Source organism: Phalacrocorax carbo, chromosome 2 (assembly GCF_963921805.1).
Source record: "Phalacrocorax carbo chromosome 2, bPhaCar2.1, whole genome shotgun sequence".
In the NCBI taxonomy this organism is placed as follows: domain Eukaryota; kingdom Metazoa; phylum Chordata; class Aves; order Suliformes; family Phalacrocoracidae; genus Phalacrocorax; species Phalacrocorax carbo.
In genome coordinates, this window is record NC_087514.1 from 9,509,009 (window position 1) to 9,529,487 (window position 20,479).

General features: G+C 40.7%; 1 protein-coding gene across 4 annotated transcripts; it reads left to right on the forward strand.

The window, feature by feature from the left end:
• The first annotated feature begins 1,403 nt into the window (after nt 1–1,403).
• TMEM71 (transmembrane protein 71) lies at nt 1,404–20,056 on the forward strand. 4 transcript variants are annotated; one of them, XM_064442072.1, is made up of 10 exons: nt 1,404–1,758; nt 11,576–11,633; nt 12,702–12,914; nt 13,488–13,627; nt 14,138–14,317; nt 14,853–14,928; nt 15,438–15,487; nt 15,671–15,743; nt 17,196–17,222; nt 17,683–20,056. In XM_064442072.1, the coding sequence occupies exons 1-9, from the start codon at nt 1,683–1,685 to the stop codon at nt 17,200–17,202; spliced, it is 873 nt and encodes a 290-aa protein (XP_064298142.1). In that variant the 5' UTR covers nt 1,404–1,682; the 3' UTR covers nt 17,203–17,222; nt 17,683–20,056. The 4 variants fall into 4 exon arrangements, with proteins under 4 accessions (XP_064298142.1, XP_064298143.1, XP_064298144.1 ...); XM_064442073.1 differs by having other exon boundaries at nt 18,470–20,056; XM_064442075.1 differs by lacking the exon at nt 1,404–1,758 and adding an exon at nt 8,307–8,473.
• Nucleotides 20,057–20,479: the final 423 nt, after the last annotated feature.

Genomic DNA, 20,479 nt, shown 5'->3' on the forward strand with positions numbered 1-20,479 from the left:
CATTATGGTGAGAGACCAGACATCAGTTTGGTTATTTTGCAATTTATTTTTTCTAGTGGACAATTGGATTAGTCCATACAAGAACTACTTCAAATGTCAGATATTGCAATCATGAGGTGACAGTCGACAGAAAAAAAATCTTTGTTTTTTACCCTTTTTATAGCAGGAAGTGATATTTAAAGTGACTGCTGGTGCTTGTATTTAAACAGTGCCTGCATGGCCTCGGCCTAGCAAACATGCAGCAGCACCTCTGCCCCACTCTATCCACCCTTGTAGGCAGCTTGGTCACAGCCTGGCTCTGCTCTGTCATCATCTGTCCTTTTCCTGACATTCCTTCGTCCATATTGACACCCTGTCTGGCATTAGTTACCATGTCCTCCTTTTCAGTTTCCCTGCCCTTCTTTCTCTGTCATCCCAGAAACTCCCTCCCCTCCAGAAATTCCTCCCTCCTTTTGTGAAGATTTACATTATCACACCAAATATTTCTCTTCTCCTTTTAAAGCCCTAAAGTTTCCAGATGCTGGGAAATACCCTGAGGTGGCTGAGTTTTGGAGCATGGGGCCTTCTGTGGGAAAAGAAAGCAGCTAAAAGCCATTGCCATGGACACCAAACAAAATAGTAACCCTCCCCATGGGTTTGAGACACCAACCCCAGTCTTTCCCAGTTTTGAAAGACACTGAAGCTGGACAGTTTTTATGCAATTGCTCTCTCATTCTTTGCAGAATGCCTTTACCTCAATAAATGATTTATCCGGGGGAGCTGGCTGTTTGCTGACAAGTATTGCAACCACAGCACTGTATTTCACTGCGTGCTGGAGAGGTGATATGAAGCTATAACCCAGAAGTAAGGTTCTCTGCTAGCAATATTGTAAGAGCGAAGTGTGGTAAAATGAGGATGCTGAGGAGTGAGACCTGCTAAGGCCACTTGGGTAATGAATTTTGCATTTATACAGGTAGTTCCAGCGTTCATGAGAATCCCAAATCTGTGCAAAGAAAGAGCAAACACTGTTGATGGAGGTTGAAGGAAATCCTGGGAAGCAGGTTACTGCTTGCAGAGTGGTACCTCCTGATGCTCTGCATGGCTGGAAGGGAGCAGCTACCCGTTCTGGATGAAGGCAGCTTTGCTGTGCCATGTTATAGCCCGGTTAAACCGCTTTCTGTGTATCCATTTGATATTTCTTGGGGGCATACTCAAGATTTGCTGTGCTATGAATATTGTTTTGCAATGAATGTTAGACCTCTTGAGATTTACTTGTGTTTCTGCCTCAGAAACATTGCTGTGCAATGTGTTGCTCACTTCTGCCTTACATATTGCAGCCATATGTCTTGGATTGTGTTTTGGTTTTAGGGGAGGTTCTGTAGATTGGAACACACCAGTAAATATTTTACTGAAGTTTCTTTTAAATCCTTGATGGGAACAGTACTGAACAAAAGCTGTGCTAATACCTGCTCTGATTGTGCACTGATTTCCTAGATTATTTCCCTGTGAGATTGAAATTCAGCATGTACTTTATGGTGGATCAACAGAGCACTCGACTCACAAACTTATCCCAGCGATAAGTTTTTTCATGGTCTGCCATTTTTGAGAACTGACCTCAGGATGGGTAGAAGAAAAGGACAGGAGGAATGTCCTGCCAAGACGACGACTGTGTTGGAGTCACCATTTGAGCACTCAGCAGCAGGATGTTTGTCGCAGTCGTAGTGACATTGGGGAGCACTGTAAGAGGAAAGAAGAGACTTACAGGCAAATCACTACAAGGTACGCAGTCTAGCCAGGACAGTTTTGTAGCCAGATTACCAATATGAGTGTGTAGAGAGAATTTGCAACTTGGACTGAAGGAAAACAGGACTGCAAAACTCACATCTGTCCAACCTGGCGGAGTCCAGCAGGGAGAATGAAAAAAATATACATCGCAGCTGCCAGCAGGCAATACCAATCACTTTGTAAAACTAATGTGATGTTTCCCTGTCTCCTTTATGGTCCTGTGAAAACTGGGGTGTCCTCAGGGGCTGAAGGATGGTTGTTGATTAAGATCAGCCCTGAGTGTCCAACCTTGCCTGTAAAATGCTTGCAAAGCATTTTTTTTATGGAAGGAGTCCCTTGTTTCTTGATATTTGGCCATTGGGTCTGTGCTGGCATCGCATGGACAGGGCTCTGGAAGACTATCATAGTTCTGGTCTCTGTGCTCAATTGCACAGTAGGACACAATCAAATCCTTGATCTCTATGCAATGCTGGAGAGCATCCAGCTATAAAACCACTCTGCTTCTAGTGTATCATGATCCTCCAGTGGATGCCAAGGCTGTCTGCGCCTTTTCCTCTCCCTAGCAGTTGAATTAGTCCAGGACATCAGTTTGAATTCAGCTGGAAAGGTGAAAAGTAAGTATGGCACAGGCATAGCTTAAAAAATCACAAACAGTTCCAGAAAGGTCTGCCTCATATCAGTACAGGCTTCAGAGATTTAAACTTTGCTTAAATGCAGGCATACAGGCAGAAAGGAACTCAGTCACTGTCAGACCACAGTGGTTATTTACATGGAAATGGAGAGACAACGGATAAGGGTGCAGTGTAAAACAGCATGGAAGACAGGCATTTTAAAGAACATTATTAGAGTATCACTGTCAATTGTTATTTGTCTTCATTTATGCATCGGTCCGTATTATGTATTATAGAAATGACCATGACACCAGTATCATCAGTCTTTTGCCAGTACCATTGTCTCAGGAACCAGCAGTACCAACACCTTCCTATCTATAGATTTTCAGTATATATAAAGTGTGCTACCATCCTTTAGAATTATACATTGGCCAAAAGCCTTCACTGCACATCAGTACAAGACCCTCCACCATTGCTCCATGCAGCTCACGTCAGGACTATCACAGAAACCATCCAGGGTCTCAGGTACATCACCGCCTCTAGAGGAACATTAATTTTCATTTTGGGACTCATAATGTAACAAGGAAACTCCCAACCAAAGACTCAGATTTTGTGTGCCTAGTTAGAGCACCTAGGTGGTACCCTAAAGCTGTGTGTGTCCAGGTGGCCCGTTCAGCTTTCAGCCACCAACAGTGCTGCTATGCAGGTGGTCTGTCCGGCATTAACTGCAGTGATGCCGAAGACAAGGAATGTGGGCAATCGAGTCCTCACCGTGTCTTATGGTTTCTTCCTACGTTGGCCACATTGTGCTGGGTTTGGTCATGCCCTATTACACCCTTTAGAGCTGAGAGAGATCAGTCTCCCCATACTGTCCTACCTGGTTTAGTTCCTGTCCTTTCCCCCTCAGCCTGGGGGTCCTAAGGTGCTGCATGCAGATTGGTGCTGGAAGCTTGATGACCTGCTAGCCTAGGTACCGTGAACGCAGGTCATTCATACAGCACGTCCCCTGCCACCTCAAGGCCCGTTCCCACTCATTCTCCATTCAAACCAGTGATCGGTGCATTAATGTTGCTATTCTCTGCAAATAAGATCCTGCTAGAGCACAGCTGGCCAACAGCTGGCTCTGTCCTGGCTGCTTCTAGTCACTGCAGCCACTGCGTTGTCCCTAAATCAGGGTTCTTCACCCAGTGTGCAAAATGCCAGTCAACACACTGAGTCGAGGTATTTGTCTTTATTGCCAGTCTGCAGAGGGGAGTTCTGGGCATTTAACGGTAGCCAGCACACCTCTTAGAAACACACAGGGGCCTTTTATACAAAACAATAACAAAAGAAGTTACATTAAAATATCTGACTGGTTACTTGTACAAAAGTTCATCTCCACATGTCTTACTTTTAGTTTGGCTCATTATATTAAGGTGGGCTCACATTTACATCTAAGGTCTCCTCCCAGGGCTGTACTTTGTAATTACCTGAGGTAACCAGAGGTCATACCTTCATCCTGTCAGTTATCGTGGAGGTAGGGTGCTACTTCACCTCCTGCTGTGGCTTCTGCCTGAACAAGGGCTAGCCCCAAGGCAGGTTTTTGCAGATCTGTTTTTCAGAGGCTTTGTATTCCCCCTATTTGAGGTTTCAAGGCCGACCACCATGGTTGCTTTAACCCTTCAATGTCAACTGTAGGGTGCTAATTCATGAACTTTTTTAATCCTTAATAAAATTAAGTCAGCCAGCTTCTAGCATAGATGTGTTTGTTGCTTTTCTTAGTGTTCCTACTTTCTTGTTCAGTAACAGTCAGATCTTCTTGTGAGGAAGTTTACAAAGGACTCTAATGAGAACCCGCCCAAGGTCTGTTAGAGACCTCAACAAAATTCTGCCTTGACTGATGGATTTCAGTATTAGCCTCTTCCTTTTGTTTTCCTTCTCTGATAGAATAGTTTTTAAAGGAGCAGTATTTTTGGATGCAAGGTGGGGGAGTTGCAGATTCTAGTGAAAGCGCTTCTTTTCCCCATGTGTGCTTTTCCACTGCTCTTCTCTATCGATGTGACATCGTACAGAATTCCTTTCAAGCATATTCCTGTGTCATCAAGTTATATACTAACTGAATTTCCTTCTGATACCATATAATCAAAGAGCAAGGAGATGCAACACAGGCTGGGCATGGCTTTGCACAGAGGGGTATCATTGTGCATCGCAGGTTTCCTTGATTTAGATCCTTTCTGACCACTTTTTGTCTATCTGGACTGCCTGTGTAGTATAATACGGAGGTAGCTGACACAGCGTTATTGCAGGTAAGCTCTTATTGAGATCCAAGTAGTGTGGATGTATCAGCAAGCTCAGAACTAACTCTAAGTTTTGTAGGTCTGTGCATTTTACTCTACCATGCAAAACAGAAATGCCCCTTATTGCCTGTATTGCAGGAGCAATTAAGCTAAAATAATGAATTTTTGGGGAAAAAAATCAAGCCTGAAGCTGAGAAAGTCTCTGATAGGGTAGAGTGGGATTTCCATATGATAAAATTAAAAATTAATTTATTCCTCTTTTAAAGCAAATTAATCTTTGTTCACAGCTGACCTGATAAGGTTATTAAAATTGTGTATGATGTGGCAGTTCTGCAAGCTGCAATGAAATGCTAACTTTATGCAGGATCAGCCTTCTCTTAAAATTGAAATAAAATGTCTGGGTTTGTGAGAATTATTTTTTAATTACCAGGGTACCTCAAATGTCACTAAGTGTTTCTGCTGCATAAAGGAATACACTTACCTTAAAATGTTATCGTTTACAAAGGTGGATTAAAATGAGTCTTAGTTTTCCCTGCAGCAAGACTGCAGGCAGGGAGTTTCATAGACCCTCAGTTTGTCCCAGTGTGGCTGCTCTGAGGTTCTCATGACGAGCCCTTCCCCTCCCAGTTTTTCTAATGCTTTAATTAATTTTCAGATATCTCAGAATATTTTTTATTGTTGAGTACTATATAAATAGCATTAGCAAAGAGCTGTGGTATGGGTGAAATGGCCTGATTTGATGGCCACTGAAGCTGGTGGAAAAGCTAAAGGCTGTGAGCTTCCCAGGAGGTTCAAAGAGAGTTACAGAAGCATCAAATTACTTTCAACTGTATTCAATCAATAAGCATTCTACTCCCTCCACCACGGCCACTCAATTCACTCTGCCAGGCAAAATACCCTTGCTGAAAATTGTGCATTTAGCATAATAGTGCACTGCACTGTGTTGCAGCGGTTGCTGAGATGGCAGGCTTATGGTGTAATACGGCTGAAAGCTTATCTGCACACCCACAAAGGAGCACAGAGAGATGACAGCAGGAGGGGGACCCCAAATAATACACTGCCCCCGATGCCCCCAGGTCCACCCCTGGAGCCTTCAGCCCATCAAAAGCCCTTCCGCACCAGCCCAGGGGAGCACAGGGGCACAATGGCAGGTGGGAACCCAAATTAAGGACTCAGATGAAGGGATGCCCTGTCTGGGTCCCTCCCAGGGATGGAGGAGGCTCAGCCCCAGTGTCCAGACATGAAACCCACCCAGATAAGTCAATACCAGAGCACCTTTGGGACTGAGAGAGGTTGCTGCCTGGGGACATGGGACACATTATGGCCAGGGGTGTCTCTAAGGGTGATGATATAGGGAAAGGGCTGCTGAGGACCAGGGGAGTCCCGACTGGCTGTATGTGCGTGTGTGATCATCTGCACCAGCAACTGGAGTAGAGCTGTGGCCCTGAGGGCTCATGTGTCCAGGTGCCAACAACTGGGAAGACTGGGATCTAGGGCCAGCTACTGGGCAGACTGAGTGCCTGAGCCCAGCTGCTGGAGGGATCCACCTTGTAGAGATGTGTACCTATCTGTATATTCTCACTAGTGGACCTCCATCCTGCCTAGCCAGAGAGGTGAGAAGGATGAGGCCATTGGTGCTGCCTGTGTGAGTGCTCTGTATGTCTGTCTCTGTCATCCATGTTGCCAGTTCTGTATGTGTGTATATACATGGTGTGTACATGTGCTCTGCGTGCGCCTACCAGGTATACACGCTTGGACTTGATGCTGGTGGGACCTGGGACACGGAGCTGCCCCAGCCTCACATCTCTTGGACTGACAGACCCAGCACAGTATGTTTTCCACTGGCAATATGCTTTCCTCTTATTTGTAGTGTTGTTGAAAGTAGAGTGAGCCTGGGAGAAGAGTAGAAAGTATATGTGGTATTTAGTATTGTAATTTCTCATTTCCTTCCTTTTGTGGGTTGAACTTACAATGTATGCAACAGGCATAAAACTACTGTGCAGCAAGCTTGTTGGTGTGTTCAATTCCTAGAATTTGAAATCTGATGGTTGAGATGGTGCTTGGGGTGGGGTGGGCAGTTTGAGGAGCAACAGGGATGGAACAAAACTAGTTGTGTATAAACCTTTGTACATGTAGATATAAACTATAGGCTAGCACCAACCTATAAAATATTCACTAATGCACAAAGTTAATGCATCAAAAGCTTGTGGATCAGTGAGATTCAGATATGAATGGTAGCGATTAAAAATGAAGACACCTCTAAGTCTAAATATGATACAGACACAATATACTTTAACTATATAGACAGACAGGAAAGGCCAATATCCTTCAAAAAAGCAGCCCAAGCTCAGAATTAACTGCTTCCTGTTGAGAAGAATATGAAAAGAAGCCAAAAACCCTCCCAAGAAGTAACCTGTGCTGTAAATCAATGTACATATAGAAATTTTTCAGTAGGTGACCTAGTTTTAAAGACCATTGGGATTTATGTCCATTGCCTATAGAGAGACAGGATGGCCTGGGAAATCCTACGGTGAAGAAGCCCATGCGACCATGGAAATAGCGTTGGACTAAATTTCCTCATTGGCATAATTCCACTAAACATGGCCCCGTGTTTTCACTTTTGAGCAGAAGGACCTTAAAAAGTTCATTTTAGTTTGGCTCCCAGACAGAATCTCTTTTGTAACATCCTAATTACCTAATTCCTATTTTTGTTTTCTTTTCTGTGAGGTGAGAATTTTACATTCCTTTGTTATCAATGGAAGCATTTTTCCTACTCCAGGGAAAAAAAAAATCATTAAATTGAATCAATCATATTTTACTAGATTTATGCCTTCGTTTTGTCAATGACACATAGAGTCGTCAGGAGAGATACCTACTAGCATATTTTATCTGTTTGTCTGGAAATGAAGTTTTGCTCCCTAAGGTTGTATAATTCTTCAGTGTCAAGCAGCTGATTTGTATTACTTTTGTGTGTAATAGTTCTACAGCCAAATCACTTTGATTGCCAGGACATCTTTCAGGCTCCATTTCTCTTACGTGGATTTGACTTTATTTTTGTATCCCTTAAGGTATGATGAATTGATACCTTACATAGTATGAAACGTATAGAGCAGAACAATGAATATGTTTACAAATGGCTTTATTCCTTCCTCCTTTCAAAAGAATTTATCTTAATGTTGCATGATATATATTTGCAATAATGTTTTTGACCATGAAACTTAAAACTCCCACCAAATGCCTCTTCTGCAAAACAGTGCTTTTACAAAATATCTTGTTACTCCTATAAGTGGATTTTTTGGTAGCTGGATCATTTTCGTACATCGTCTCGTCAGGCTCACAAGTATTTCAACAAATGGAGTGATTTGGATATATCACTTCAAAGTTTTCTGAGTGAGGTAGAAAAGAAAAGCTGAAACAAAAATCTGTGTCACTTTTCTTTATGAGCAAAGGTTCTGTCTGTGTTCTCCGTATCATAATTGGAGTAAAGTGTTACTCCTGGTGCATCTTCTCTTTCGCAACAGCCTGCAAGAGCATTCACTGGGCTAATCTTAATCTTCAGTTTGCTCTTCAAAACGAATGCTTCTGATGTGAGGCTACTTTACAGGAAGCATGACCTCATTCTGCCTCTGTGCCGCTGATTGCACGGGCTGTTTTCAAAAGGAAGCAGGGGACTTCGTAGACCTGCCTTTCCAAAGCCCCAGGGCTGATCTCTACCAGGAAGCTGCAGAAAGAGCACCCTCCACTTCACGTCTCAGAGGCTCTCACGTCGATGATGAGAAACTTTTTTGCATACATGCGTTCATAGTGAAATGGATTTTTCAGGTTTGGGAGATTTTACACATATTTATCTCTTAATGTATCTGTCAGCTGAGGAATAACTAAGCTTTGGATTAATTTCCGTACTGCGCTTCAGGAAGTTTTGTATTTTTGCGAGTGTTGTTGTCATTACCTGCAGGGAGAAAAGACTAGGCTGCTCTTCAAAAATGACTGCTATGTGTGAACAAATAAAACTATCCTTGTAGACACTTGTGTTTGGTAGGTACAATAGAATAAAACTGTTGCCTGGGCTTCAGCTCTTTTAATAGTTAGCGTTATATTTTGGTGCATAGCAATGTAAATATTTAGAATGTAAACATGGACAGGGGATTGCTGGCTACCAACTGAGGGCATCATTGGCTTAAAGATGAATTTGATTTTTGGAGGGACAGGTAATTATAACTAACTGTTTTGGACAGTGACTTTTTGTTTATACTATGACATGGGCTTTTGGGGGTTTTGAAATTCAAGGGGGACTGTTGTCTTAAACTTGTATTTGAATTCTTGACAAAAAATATTGCCATGTTCACCTCAGATTCACTTTTAGTGAGATTTCTTAAAGCTGTTGGCCTTTTGTTATGTCATAGTTTAAAGGTTCTCTGTTGATGTTCCTTTCGTGGATTACAGATGTACTACTGCTGCTTCATCGTACAGTGGTTGAGATGCTTTGCTTTGGCTTGCTTATATTGTTACTATACCTTCTTACGCTATTAATAGCCCAGAAATTGAACTGAATATTAAATGAGAGCAGAACTTCACTACAACATGACGTCTCCACGCTCTCTCCAGCATGGATTGAAATGTCATTTTCAGGAACCCTCTTCATTAATGCATGAGATAAAAATATTCATCATCAAGGGTAGCAAAAAAATCCATTGGACTGCCTTTTCTATGACTGTTTACAGAAGCTTGATATTTTGATATTATCATTACTTGAAATAGTCTGAAAGCAAATTACAACTCTTGTTAACTGTTCTTCAGAAGAAAGTCATCGCCTCCCCAGTAATATATTTCCATATGTATATTTCTCACTTTCTGTTATAAATATATCTATATACTCTTAGTTTACCTTAAATTTTACTTCTGCAGAGGGTGGCAGATAAACAGGACTCCTGCAGAGACATACCTTGCAAATTTATGAGGCAATTCAGATTAGTAACGGAAGGGCTGTGGTTTGCTCTGCCGCTTTGATCAGTATGTGTCAACACTTTCTAATGAAAGCACTACCCATATGTAAACTACCGTTCTTAAAAGTTATTATGTTTTAGTGGTTGCTGCTTTATATTATCATAACTGAGAAAATCACTTGCAATACAGCTGTGTTATGGGTTTCAGTTGCTGGAAAGTTTTACTCTCAGATTATTGAAGAGTTGTAGTAGGTATAATTGATGCCGAGGAATACTTCTGCATCCCTTTTCAAACAAATTTGCTCTAGAATCAATCACTTTTGTCTAAGCAAGAATATACTATAACTAATAATATGACATATAGATGATACTATCTTACATATCATAATTTTCAAACTAGACAAAATAAAACATCTGTTTCTTTATCCCAGGGTGTATGAAACAGTCCTTTTCAAGTTGTATGGAATATCACATGTTACATCGACACCAGGAGCAAGTAAATTTGTTCACATTCATCAGAGCTTTTGATAAAAAAATACTGCTGTGGAGGGGATTTTGTTTGACTGATAAGATTTGGGATTTTGCAGGTCTTAGTTTATATCCAGATCTACAAACCACATGTTGAGTTCTTTTTGTATTTTCTTTTAGAGTGTGGATTAATTTCTTCATTTTGACTATAATATTTTTGTACAATTAAAAATAATGATTTTGCCTAAAATAAGATAAATTATTTCAGAAGCTAATTGTGTATGAAAAAAGTAGGCGTACAACATGTCGGTCTCTGAAATACACCACCCCTCTCACTTCTTATACAACTTGCTGAGTAGCAACCTGACCAATGCTACTTGATCTCTTTGTACCTCCACCAAGTTTCTTCCAGTTTTCTCCTCCTCAGGTTGTTTTTGCCAGGATTAGAGGATAATTTTCTCATGGTAAAGTAAAATGTTGGTTTGGTTTTGTTTTGTTTTCAAAATGTAGGAGAAACAGTATCTATGGGATTAGGGTAATAGGACTGATTTGTAAAAAGTACCCTGGAAGGTTTTACTTCCACTCTTTGGTGACCCTGCCCATTCCCAAGACTCAGGCAGCCTTCACATCCAGGCTGCGACTGACAACTGAGCTCCAAATGAGGATAAATGAGATTACTAAAGTGGAAACACTGACTTTCATGTCTTTTCTTTGCTTCAGCTCATGACTGAACATTAAAAAATTCTCTTAGACCTATCTCCTCCCATAGGTGAATGACAGGCATTTACTAACAGTGTTATAAGCACAGTGCTTTAAAGATACAGGAGAGGTAAGGTGATAGGAAATAGGAAAGGTGATATCTTTTGTTGTTCCATGTAACAACAGATATAAATTCTCCCTACAGATAGTAATTGTTCATATTTTGTAAGATTGACTCTGTCAGATGCTGAACCTCTGGCAGCACTTTGTGGACTTGAGCCATGGTAATCCAGACAAATCCTATTTCCTTAGTCTCCTGGCACAATATTATTATCAAATCTTTGTCACTGTCGCTGTTGCCATGCCTGTTGTGCCATGTCTGCAATTTTTGTCTGAAAAATAGATTGTAATGGTTATGGTGGCCCTTCCATTCTACTCTTGTACATGTACTATTTTTGGCATGAAGCAGATTTCTGGGAAAACACCATTAAAATCACTGCATCTATTGCATTTGTGTCCATAATTATTTCTCTCAAGGCTGTGAGATGTGCAGAGTACCAGTATCTGATTATGGCTGGCTCTGATTCTATGTTGTCCTGGTTGAGATGAGTTTCCTATAAACATTATGTCTTTCCTCCATTCTTTCACCTGTTTTATCTCCTTTAATCTCTCCTTTAATATCTGTTTCTTTTTTTAGCCCCTTTTATGATCATTTTGTTATGCACAAGGTACCTGTCAGTGAAGACCTGTCAACTGTTTGAGCTGTCAGTGCATATGATAATGACTCCTCCTTATTTGGCCTTTGCCTCTGCAGGTTCAACAACATTTGATGGAAAACATAGGCGCAGCCTTTCACAATGTATTTTTCCAAGGTACTGAGGAAAATTATGCTTATTTTATTTTAATTTTGTTGGAGATTTTGTAAAATCCCTTTTGGGCCGCTTAGAATTGTAGTGCTGATATTTATTTGATTACTGCTTTAGATGGTAGTCCAGAAGTGCTGCTATGGAGATTGGAAGCACTGGCTTTGCAATCACAAGGTTTTGGAGTATCTTTGTTCCACCTACTTTCCCCTCCACTGAAATTATGGTAGCCCTCTGTGACATGCCATATGGAATTGTTAAACCTGCTACAGAAACTCGTGTCAGCCACTGAACCAGTCCAGTGCCTTCCTTTCTTTCCATGGACGTCACTGCATGGCCACTTGGAACTCAAAGGTGTTGAGGACAAAGGACTCACTATAAATCCAATTTTACTTGAGCTAAGTAAAATGTCCACAACATTTAGATTCTTTCACCTTTGTCATGACTCACTTCTGTTTTAAATACCACATAGTATATTTTTCTGTTCTATATTTCATCTCAAAGTCAATTGTACTTCAGTGCTGGATGAAGTTATCACTATGTGTAGATGTTATCCCATGTTGTTCTAGCTGCATGGTACTCTGGAATTGTGAGAATTAAAAGTCATGTATCCTTAAATCTTCATTAAGTATGGCTAGGTTATACAAAGCAAGTAAATCCTGCCTGGTTCAGAGGCACTTGGGTTTGCACCATGCAGAATAACTCAGAGAAGCAAAATACTGGAATACGTCTGACGGCTCCAGGTAGGTGTAGATCTGGCAGGACTCCTTGGCCAAGAGCACTGCCACGGAAATACACCATGCACTTCTCAGTTCAAGCTGGCTCTATGCATTCATTAAATGCTCCACCTGGCATGAAACCCTTCTATAATCTGAAGCTCTGGAAAGTGTGATGCAGGCACACTCTAGCTGGCTGAAACCCTCGAGGTCCAGAAGTGATATCACTATATCCACATATTTTAAATCTATGTCATTACCAGTGGCCATCAGCTGGTAATGTAAATTCATTATTATTAATTCATGAGTTTATACTGTCTAGACATTCGCTAAAACAGAGGGTTTCATTTCTCCTTTTCAGTTATACTTGTGCCTTTTTGGATGATGACCCTGCCTATGAGTGTTGTTCCACAAATCCTCCGACAGGCTCCATTTCCACATGTCGCCGCAGCCCTCGACTGCTTTCTAATGGTTATTACATTCTGACGGAGGACAGTTTTTTGTCTGATGATGAGGGCAATGTAACACTGACACCATCCCAGACAAGTGTAACATACAAAGAGAATTTAGTTCGGTAAGTGAACTGTATGCAGATTTTACTCCACGTTGGCAATTGGCTCCAGACTTCTGGACTTACCTTGTGGTATCTGTGTGGCCGCCTACATTTGGCTTGGCATAAGGTCAGCATTGCTTCTTAATGGGAACATCTCAACTGATTTAGTTTAGAGAGTGCAGTGATTGAAATAACTTGATTTTCAGTCACGTCTAATCTTACTACCCAAAAGCTCTTCAGTACAGAGTTGTTGCTGTAATTGGAGTTGTGTGCAATAAGCAAAAAGGAGAGCGACAGCTCACTCTGCCAATGAGGTGTTACCGTGATAAGGAGCAGTATCACAGCCCAGTAGCTGTAGAATCATTTGGTATCACAATATTCAGTATCACAATCTATGATATATTGCCATGCTGCTAATCCTTCCCCTGACATTACTGCAGTAAGTCATTCCTGGTGACATATCCAGGGCCAAGAACACAGGAACAGCACCCACAACCTGATTCTTTCACGTCAGTCCTGAAAGTTTTAGAGCTCTGTCCCAGCTCAACAAGAATAATTAACTCTGTTCCTTGACAATGTGTCTTTTCTTTCCAGTGTATTCAGGCGAAGGAAAAAAATCGGTGTCTCCAGTTCATGGCTCAGCAGCACCGTCCTCAGCAATGCGGATTCCTCCCATGTAGATGATCCTTGGCCCGATGGATGCAATAAACCAGCAGCCAGCCAGAGTGATATTGGTAAGCCCTGACCAGGTACCAAGTACCCGAGCTACAACATTGCAGTCTGTATTTAGTGGGACTTGGGTGTCTCTTTGTATGGGTTTTGCAGGGGTTGTCTGCCAAGATGTGCAGGTAAAGGATAGATGAACAACAGAATTGCAAGTGGTGAATTTTGTTCCTGGTGTTAAAACAGAGTATGAGTCCACAAACACCTTTGTGCCAAAAAGGCATTTTTAGACTGATTTTGAATCCAAATCACCAGTGGTGTTTATGCTGGTGTCATTCACGTCTGGCACTGTCTGCTTTCACCTGGCTGTTTTAATAAGTTCATTGTGTTATGCTCTATGCAGTTTTGTCTTTACTCTGCATATTTTCTCCTGCATACATTGAATATGTGAATCCTCTACACCTAACAATTTGGAAACCTCCCTGTGACTCATTAATCCCCCGTCCCTCCCTGAATTCATTAACACAAAGTCTCAACACTCTTCTTTTGCGCAGTCTCAGTTACATATGCACTTTTTGTAGGTGATTCTGACTTTTCTTCTGAATATAATAGCCACGTGCCACAAAGGCAAAGTCCTGCATCTCTTGGAGCCTCTCTCACCAAAGATGACGAGTTTCTTCAGCCTGAGAAACCACTGTGTGCTTCAAAATCGTGCTCTCCATTTATGACAAATGCAAATGAAGAGACTTTGAGCAATGCAGGTATGTTGCATTCTTATTCTGATATGCCTCATTTTTAGAGTGAACTGAAAATACATTAAAAATACTGGTATGGCCCCTTGCAGAGTAGAATTTATTTCCTGAAACATACATTTTAAATGATTGATGAAAAATAACAAAATCTTAAAATTGGTATTTACTTGTTTACTCCTCCCTGCTCACATCTTTTCCTCTCCTATTTTCAGTGACAAATGGAAAAAGAAAAAAGTGCAGTGAAAAGGAAAATGGAGGAAAGGGCATGGGAACAGAAACTGAAACAGGCAGTTATTCAGAAAGGCTTGTTTTCCAAGAGCATGGAGGGCACAGTGTCTCTATGGTCGTGGGGGAAAAAGACTCCTGAGAGACACCCAGAGCATGAAAATTAGGTTTCCACTTTGAATCACTCTAGGCAAATTCTCTTAAAAAGAAACCGAAGAGACTGGCCTCGCAGGCTGAAGGTAGTCTTTGCAAACACCTCCTGTCACATATTTACTTTCCTGAAAACTCATGAAAATTATTTTCCTGATTTTTGTTCTAGAATCCAGGACAGCGCAAAATTTCCTCTCTCAGATGGTTGCACTGATCACGTGTTTAATCATTTCAATATGTACAAGGTAATTTTTATTTCTTTTATTTGTTGTTTCTAATATGAATGCTTACTCCATTTCAACTGGTAAATACAGCATAAATTAAGGGTCACATTTTCAAAGTTACATATATCTTACTGTGAAAATGTATTTTCACATGATAGTCAATACAGGCAAATATCTGAGCTATATAGATAAGCACAAAAATAAGAAGTACATACTCAGATATGAAAACTACTTTGTGAAGTGTGTTTGGACAGGGGTTTTGAAAGGCTGAGAAGAATCAGAATGAATCCATGTCTTTCTAAGTGACCAACAGGGGGTTTCTCTCAGGCTTGGAATGCTGAGGTCTTTCTTTCTAGGAGGTTATCCTCAATAGTTAAGTAATTTAAAGTTTTAAATTGCAGTTCACCTACCAGAGTTCAGAGTGTTCATCTGCAAGAACCTTCTCTCGTCCCACCCAGGCTTCACCTCTATTAACCCAATACGCACCCCTTGGTTTTTTCTAACCTTTATGGGTATTCTTATATTCTCAGATATTGTCTGGGAGGATTGTCTGCCACTCTGTTGCTGATAATTTTAGTTTGTAAGTACAGACTTTCTTTTTATTCAACACACAAAATTTTACAAGGTCACATCTGAGGACCAAAATCCATCCTTGGTTGTATATCCACAGCTCTTACTGGTGCTAATAAGAGCAATATGTGGGCATTTGGGGACAGAATGTAACCTTCAATCAATGACAGGATTTTGCATTTGAATTTCACAGTTCTTTTGTCCCAAGGTGCTGCTGTGTCATCTTTCTTTAGTCGTGACACATCTTTCAGAACAACTAAGTTTTGGTAAGTGGCTCCAGTGTCATGTGATGAATAGAGGAATTTAGAAATTTTATATTAAGAAGAGGAAGGAGAGATTCCTTCTGTTGTTTTCATGTCAAAAGATAGAAGGCATGATCTGAAGTTACTAATGGAGGATTTGACTCTTCCTGTTACTGATTTGTATTTATAGAAACTTCCTGTTTATTTTGAAAAACTGCCTTTTCATAATGTGCAATAAATGTTGTAACACCTATTTGTTAGCAGAAGAGGAAGATAAACCTAATATGCCATAACGTGAAGATGCAGAGACAGACCAAGGGTAGTAACTTATTATGAATCCAGAGGTGTGCTTTCAAGCCTTGCACTGAAGTCCACTCCCAGGCCACCAAACCAAGCCTTTTTATGCCTGGAAAAAATAAAAATAGCTACCTATGATACTAGCCCCATCAGCGCCTTCCAGGGACTCCAGAATTGATATGACTTGGCCCCACTAACCCCGTGCACCATTAGGTTCAAGAAAAGAGCTTTGCCTTTGGCTTATACTGTAGTCTAATAAATGTCTTAGAAGTATTACATCAGTCTGATCAGCTGAATAAAGGTGCTGATGTTGCTGTTTCAGACTGCTTTATTTCACAGTCTTTCACAGAGCTGTAGCTTCCAAATTCTTCTGGTGAAAAAGACTTTCATATTTAGAAGTTCTGAGTTACCTTTAGAGCAGCTCGTACACAGGCTCCATGCTGAAAGCACCTATGTGTGTGCTGGCTTTATGAATCACCGTTCTTTCACTTTTTATACAGCAGAAAATTCTTCTCAGTGTGTACAATCTAAAATGCTTTGAAGAACAAAAACGTTTGGGCTTATCTGAATTTTTATGTGGTGAAAGTGAAGCTCAGAAGGGTATTGTTTGTTTCTGAAACCGTGTCAGGGTTCAGGAGTTCAGTGTGTCCCAAGGGCAACAAGACACTCTGGCAGACCTCTCAGCCTTTGCGTTGAGTACATTGGAAGTTAGAAACAACAAGGCACAACTTGGAGAGCCATATTGCAGCGACAGTCTCCGATTTTGAGTGCCCAAGGAAGGGTCTTAGCGCACCACCTCAGGTAGTCAAGGATGGTATGTTACACTTTGCTACGATGTCACTAGTCCCAGTTAAATGAAGGCCACCAGGTTAGGACTAGCGTGTTGCAAACGCATGCTCCAAAATACTGCTTTCTGACTTCCTGAATAGTTTAGCCCTGAGTCATGAACAAAGCTGTTCTTCACAAGGGGGAAACAAATAGACTCTGAGAGCTTGTCGGTCACTAGGATTCAGAGAATGCCTCTTTTATGCTCATCGCAGGTGAGAAGTTACCTGCTCCAACACGGAGTCCTACAGCTTAACTAAATTTGCCAAACCGGGACCTACATAACTACTCATTATAACAAACTGCAGTTTAAATCAGGACATACAAAAATGTATGCTATATTTTTTCTTCCAGGAAATAACTGGAAAGAAAGAATAATCGGTGAGTAAACATTTCAGCTTAGAAAGAATTCCATACTTTTGGGGGTGAGCCTTATATGAAACAGGGTTCAAGCATGCCAGAAGGGTTCCCTGGACTTTTCATTAAAAGAAGGTTTAGCTGCAGGACTCTTGCCAGTTTCCACTGCGAATTATTCCACTTTGCTGTCTAAAAATCCTTTTTCATTTTACTTGGGTGAAATATTTTTTTATTGTTTGACAACAGTTGCTAAATAGTGTAAGCTGTTGAACAAGTGCTGTGCTTCAGTCCAGAGAAAACATGTTTTTCAGTAATGGGCAAAGTGAGTCTTCCTTTTTGCAAGTTTCACAGAACAGTGGGGCCAGGTGCTGTGCTGCTCTAACTTGGTGCCATCCCACTGAAGGAGTGAAGCAGCATCAACATGTTTCAGTCCAGAATATCTGAGAAACACTTAGAGATTCTTCTTTTCCCTGTTCTTTTTCAGTCAAGCCTCATCCTCAGTCTCCAGTTTCTGTTTATCAAGCGTTTCTAAGCCTCAGTGCAGCTCACAACCCTTAAAACAAGAGACTGATTTATTTGTGCCTGGAACTCGCCATCCCAGTCCTGGCTCTGTTATTTCCTTTATCTCTTTACTGTGAAAAGATAAAAATGAGAAGAAGGAGCTAAGTGGAGCTGTGCCGAGGTTTGTGTGGATAAAACAGCCTTGTTCATCAGTTGGTTGAGTGCAGTTCAGCTCCTGAGATATAAAGGCATCCGCACAGCTGCAGACACAACCTGGAAAACCTTTCAGCCAGCCCTCAAAAAGAGGATGTTCATCCAGAGAACAAAGCATTTTAGAACAGTGTGCAGGCATTTGATCACTTTGCAGACTTTCTAAAGCCTACGATCAAAAACACATCCTCCTCATCTGGTGTGCCAAGAAGTGGGCGTAGATATGGCACTTCTTAAAGTCAGTAGAACTGTTTATGTAAGGGCTCAATACTAGACCTTTAAAGCTGACTCTGATTTTGAAGGCCAGTTCCAATATTAACCAAAGCAGGTACTGCAGGACGGCGTGGAGAATTTGGGACTTGTTGCCTGGTAGGAGTAAAGTAAATACAGACTGACTCAGGCTCCTGCGAGACAGGACCTACGTCATTTCAAAACAAGGTTGTCTCTTGCCTTTTATAAAAACTTAGAGGCAGAGTAGTTAGTTCTGTAGATTTCAAAATGTGTTCACTAATGGTTTTCATTTTTACTCCTCCTCAAATTTGTTTTCCTCTGATCTTCAGCATCAAACTACTGGATACCTCCTTATGGCTACCATTATATGTGTCACTGTGGAAAAAAAATAACAGAATTGTTAGTATTCTTCCTTCAAAATACAATTCATTTTATCTTTATTTTTATTCTGGACAAACTGTGGGTGAGGCCGTATTTCTTGGTGACTGTCTGAAAGCAGTCATGCAAAACGATTGCTGCACCTTTAGTATCTTATGCCAATGAAGTCCTACAAGCGTGGGGCCTTACAAGCATTTTGATAGGAAATTGACGGTAAATAGTCTTTTGCAATTCCCATCCAGTTTTTAGTAAACAGCTGATGTCTTCCAATACTTTAGATATTAATTTCCTGTAACAACATGCTGTCAAATGTAATGGATTTGGACGGTGGCTGAATACATGCAGGAATATTTTTCAGACGCTTTATTGTATCATGTGTATGCACTGCCTTCTGGCCTTTACGTTGTGCATTAAGAAAAAGAGAAAAAAAAGGAAGGAAGAAATATTATTGGAAGGAAAGCAGTCTTCAGAAAACCAGGAATTGGGATGTGGGGAACCAGTGATGAGTCTGAATTACCTGGATTCACGTAATAAAATATGACACCTGCAGGTATTATCTTCACTTTGGAAACACTGAGCCCTATTTTTCAGCTTGGATCTTTTCTACAACAGAGACTAAACTACACATAAAACCTGTGGGTAATCAAAAACTGTTATCTTGTGACTCCAAGCTTTTAATAATCTGCATCTTAAAATATCTCCCTGTATGCCAGTTTAGCTAGGACAGCATGGATTTCATCTTCCCATGCAACACAGTGATGGTAATGACTAAGGATGCTATTGCCCACCAAATCATTCTATAACTAGTGCTGCTTGAAGTCTACCTGTCCCCTGCTGTGCTAAAAGCAACGCTAGCACAGCCCCAGCTGCTAAATCAGACATGAAATGCTGCCTACGGAAGGGCTAGGTCTGCCCATGGGGTGTAATCAGGCTGGCAGGCATAACGATGGGGATTTGAAAACGCTGCAGCAGAAGTGCCCAAATGAAAAGTTCTGGTGGAAGAAAGAATCGACAAAACTGAAACACCCCTGTGTCCAGCTCTGGGTCTAAGCCAAGTTCAAGCAGGTTATAGCTGTATTTCTAGCATCAAAAATCCAAACAAGTGATGCAATGAGGAAAAGGGTACTTGAAGTTAAAATGTACATTTCCCTTTCAAAGTGTAAATATATGCAGGTTATATTTTAAAGATAAGCATCAATAGCTCAGCATTAAGACCTCAAAGAGGGAAATTTCACCCAAATTACCAACTTTGCATAGTAATTTACTTTTGCCCAGTGCATTAAATTGACTCTATGTGATGTCAGAACATCTGATGTAACAAGACCAGGTTTTATACTTTCAATAAATAGTGACAGCAGAATGTTTGTCATAACGCTGATGTATTACGTAACTATAATAGTAGTTATCATGCTCATCATCATATTTACTTGTAGTTAATAAACTTGAATAATTTTGTCAGTATTAAATAATTCTGCTTCAATATTTACTTTAACTATGGAGACAACTGAGAGTTAATATCATTGTGTCATATGTATAAATATTTTGGGTTACTTGTTTTATTGCTAGTTATAACAGGTCCTTTACTAAATGCACTTTTTAAACTAAAGGATTATAAAAGTCTTTAGTGTTTAAATAATCTCCTGGAAGAATAGTCTGGAAAATGACATCCTAAAACTGCAGTTATCCTGCAGTCATCGAAGCAATTATGCTCAAAACTACACAAAAAGTGAGTCCACTGTAAACTAGTTACTTCTCTGTAAAGTGAAGAAAAAGCTGATTCAGCTTGCCAAAAGTTTTGTCTAAAATGAATTGCTATAATCTGTCTGAATAAATATAAACTGTAAGTTAGAATTGTTCTGATCTGGAGAGAAGGAAGTTCTGGGACAATCTGGCAACTGGAGTTTGAGGGCTAAAATTAAGATGCTGGGGATCTGTTAAGATCTGCCCTCTGTGATATTCAT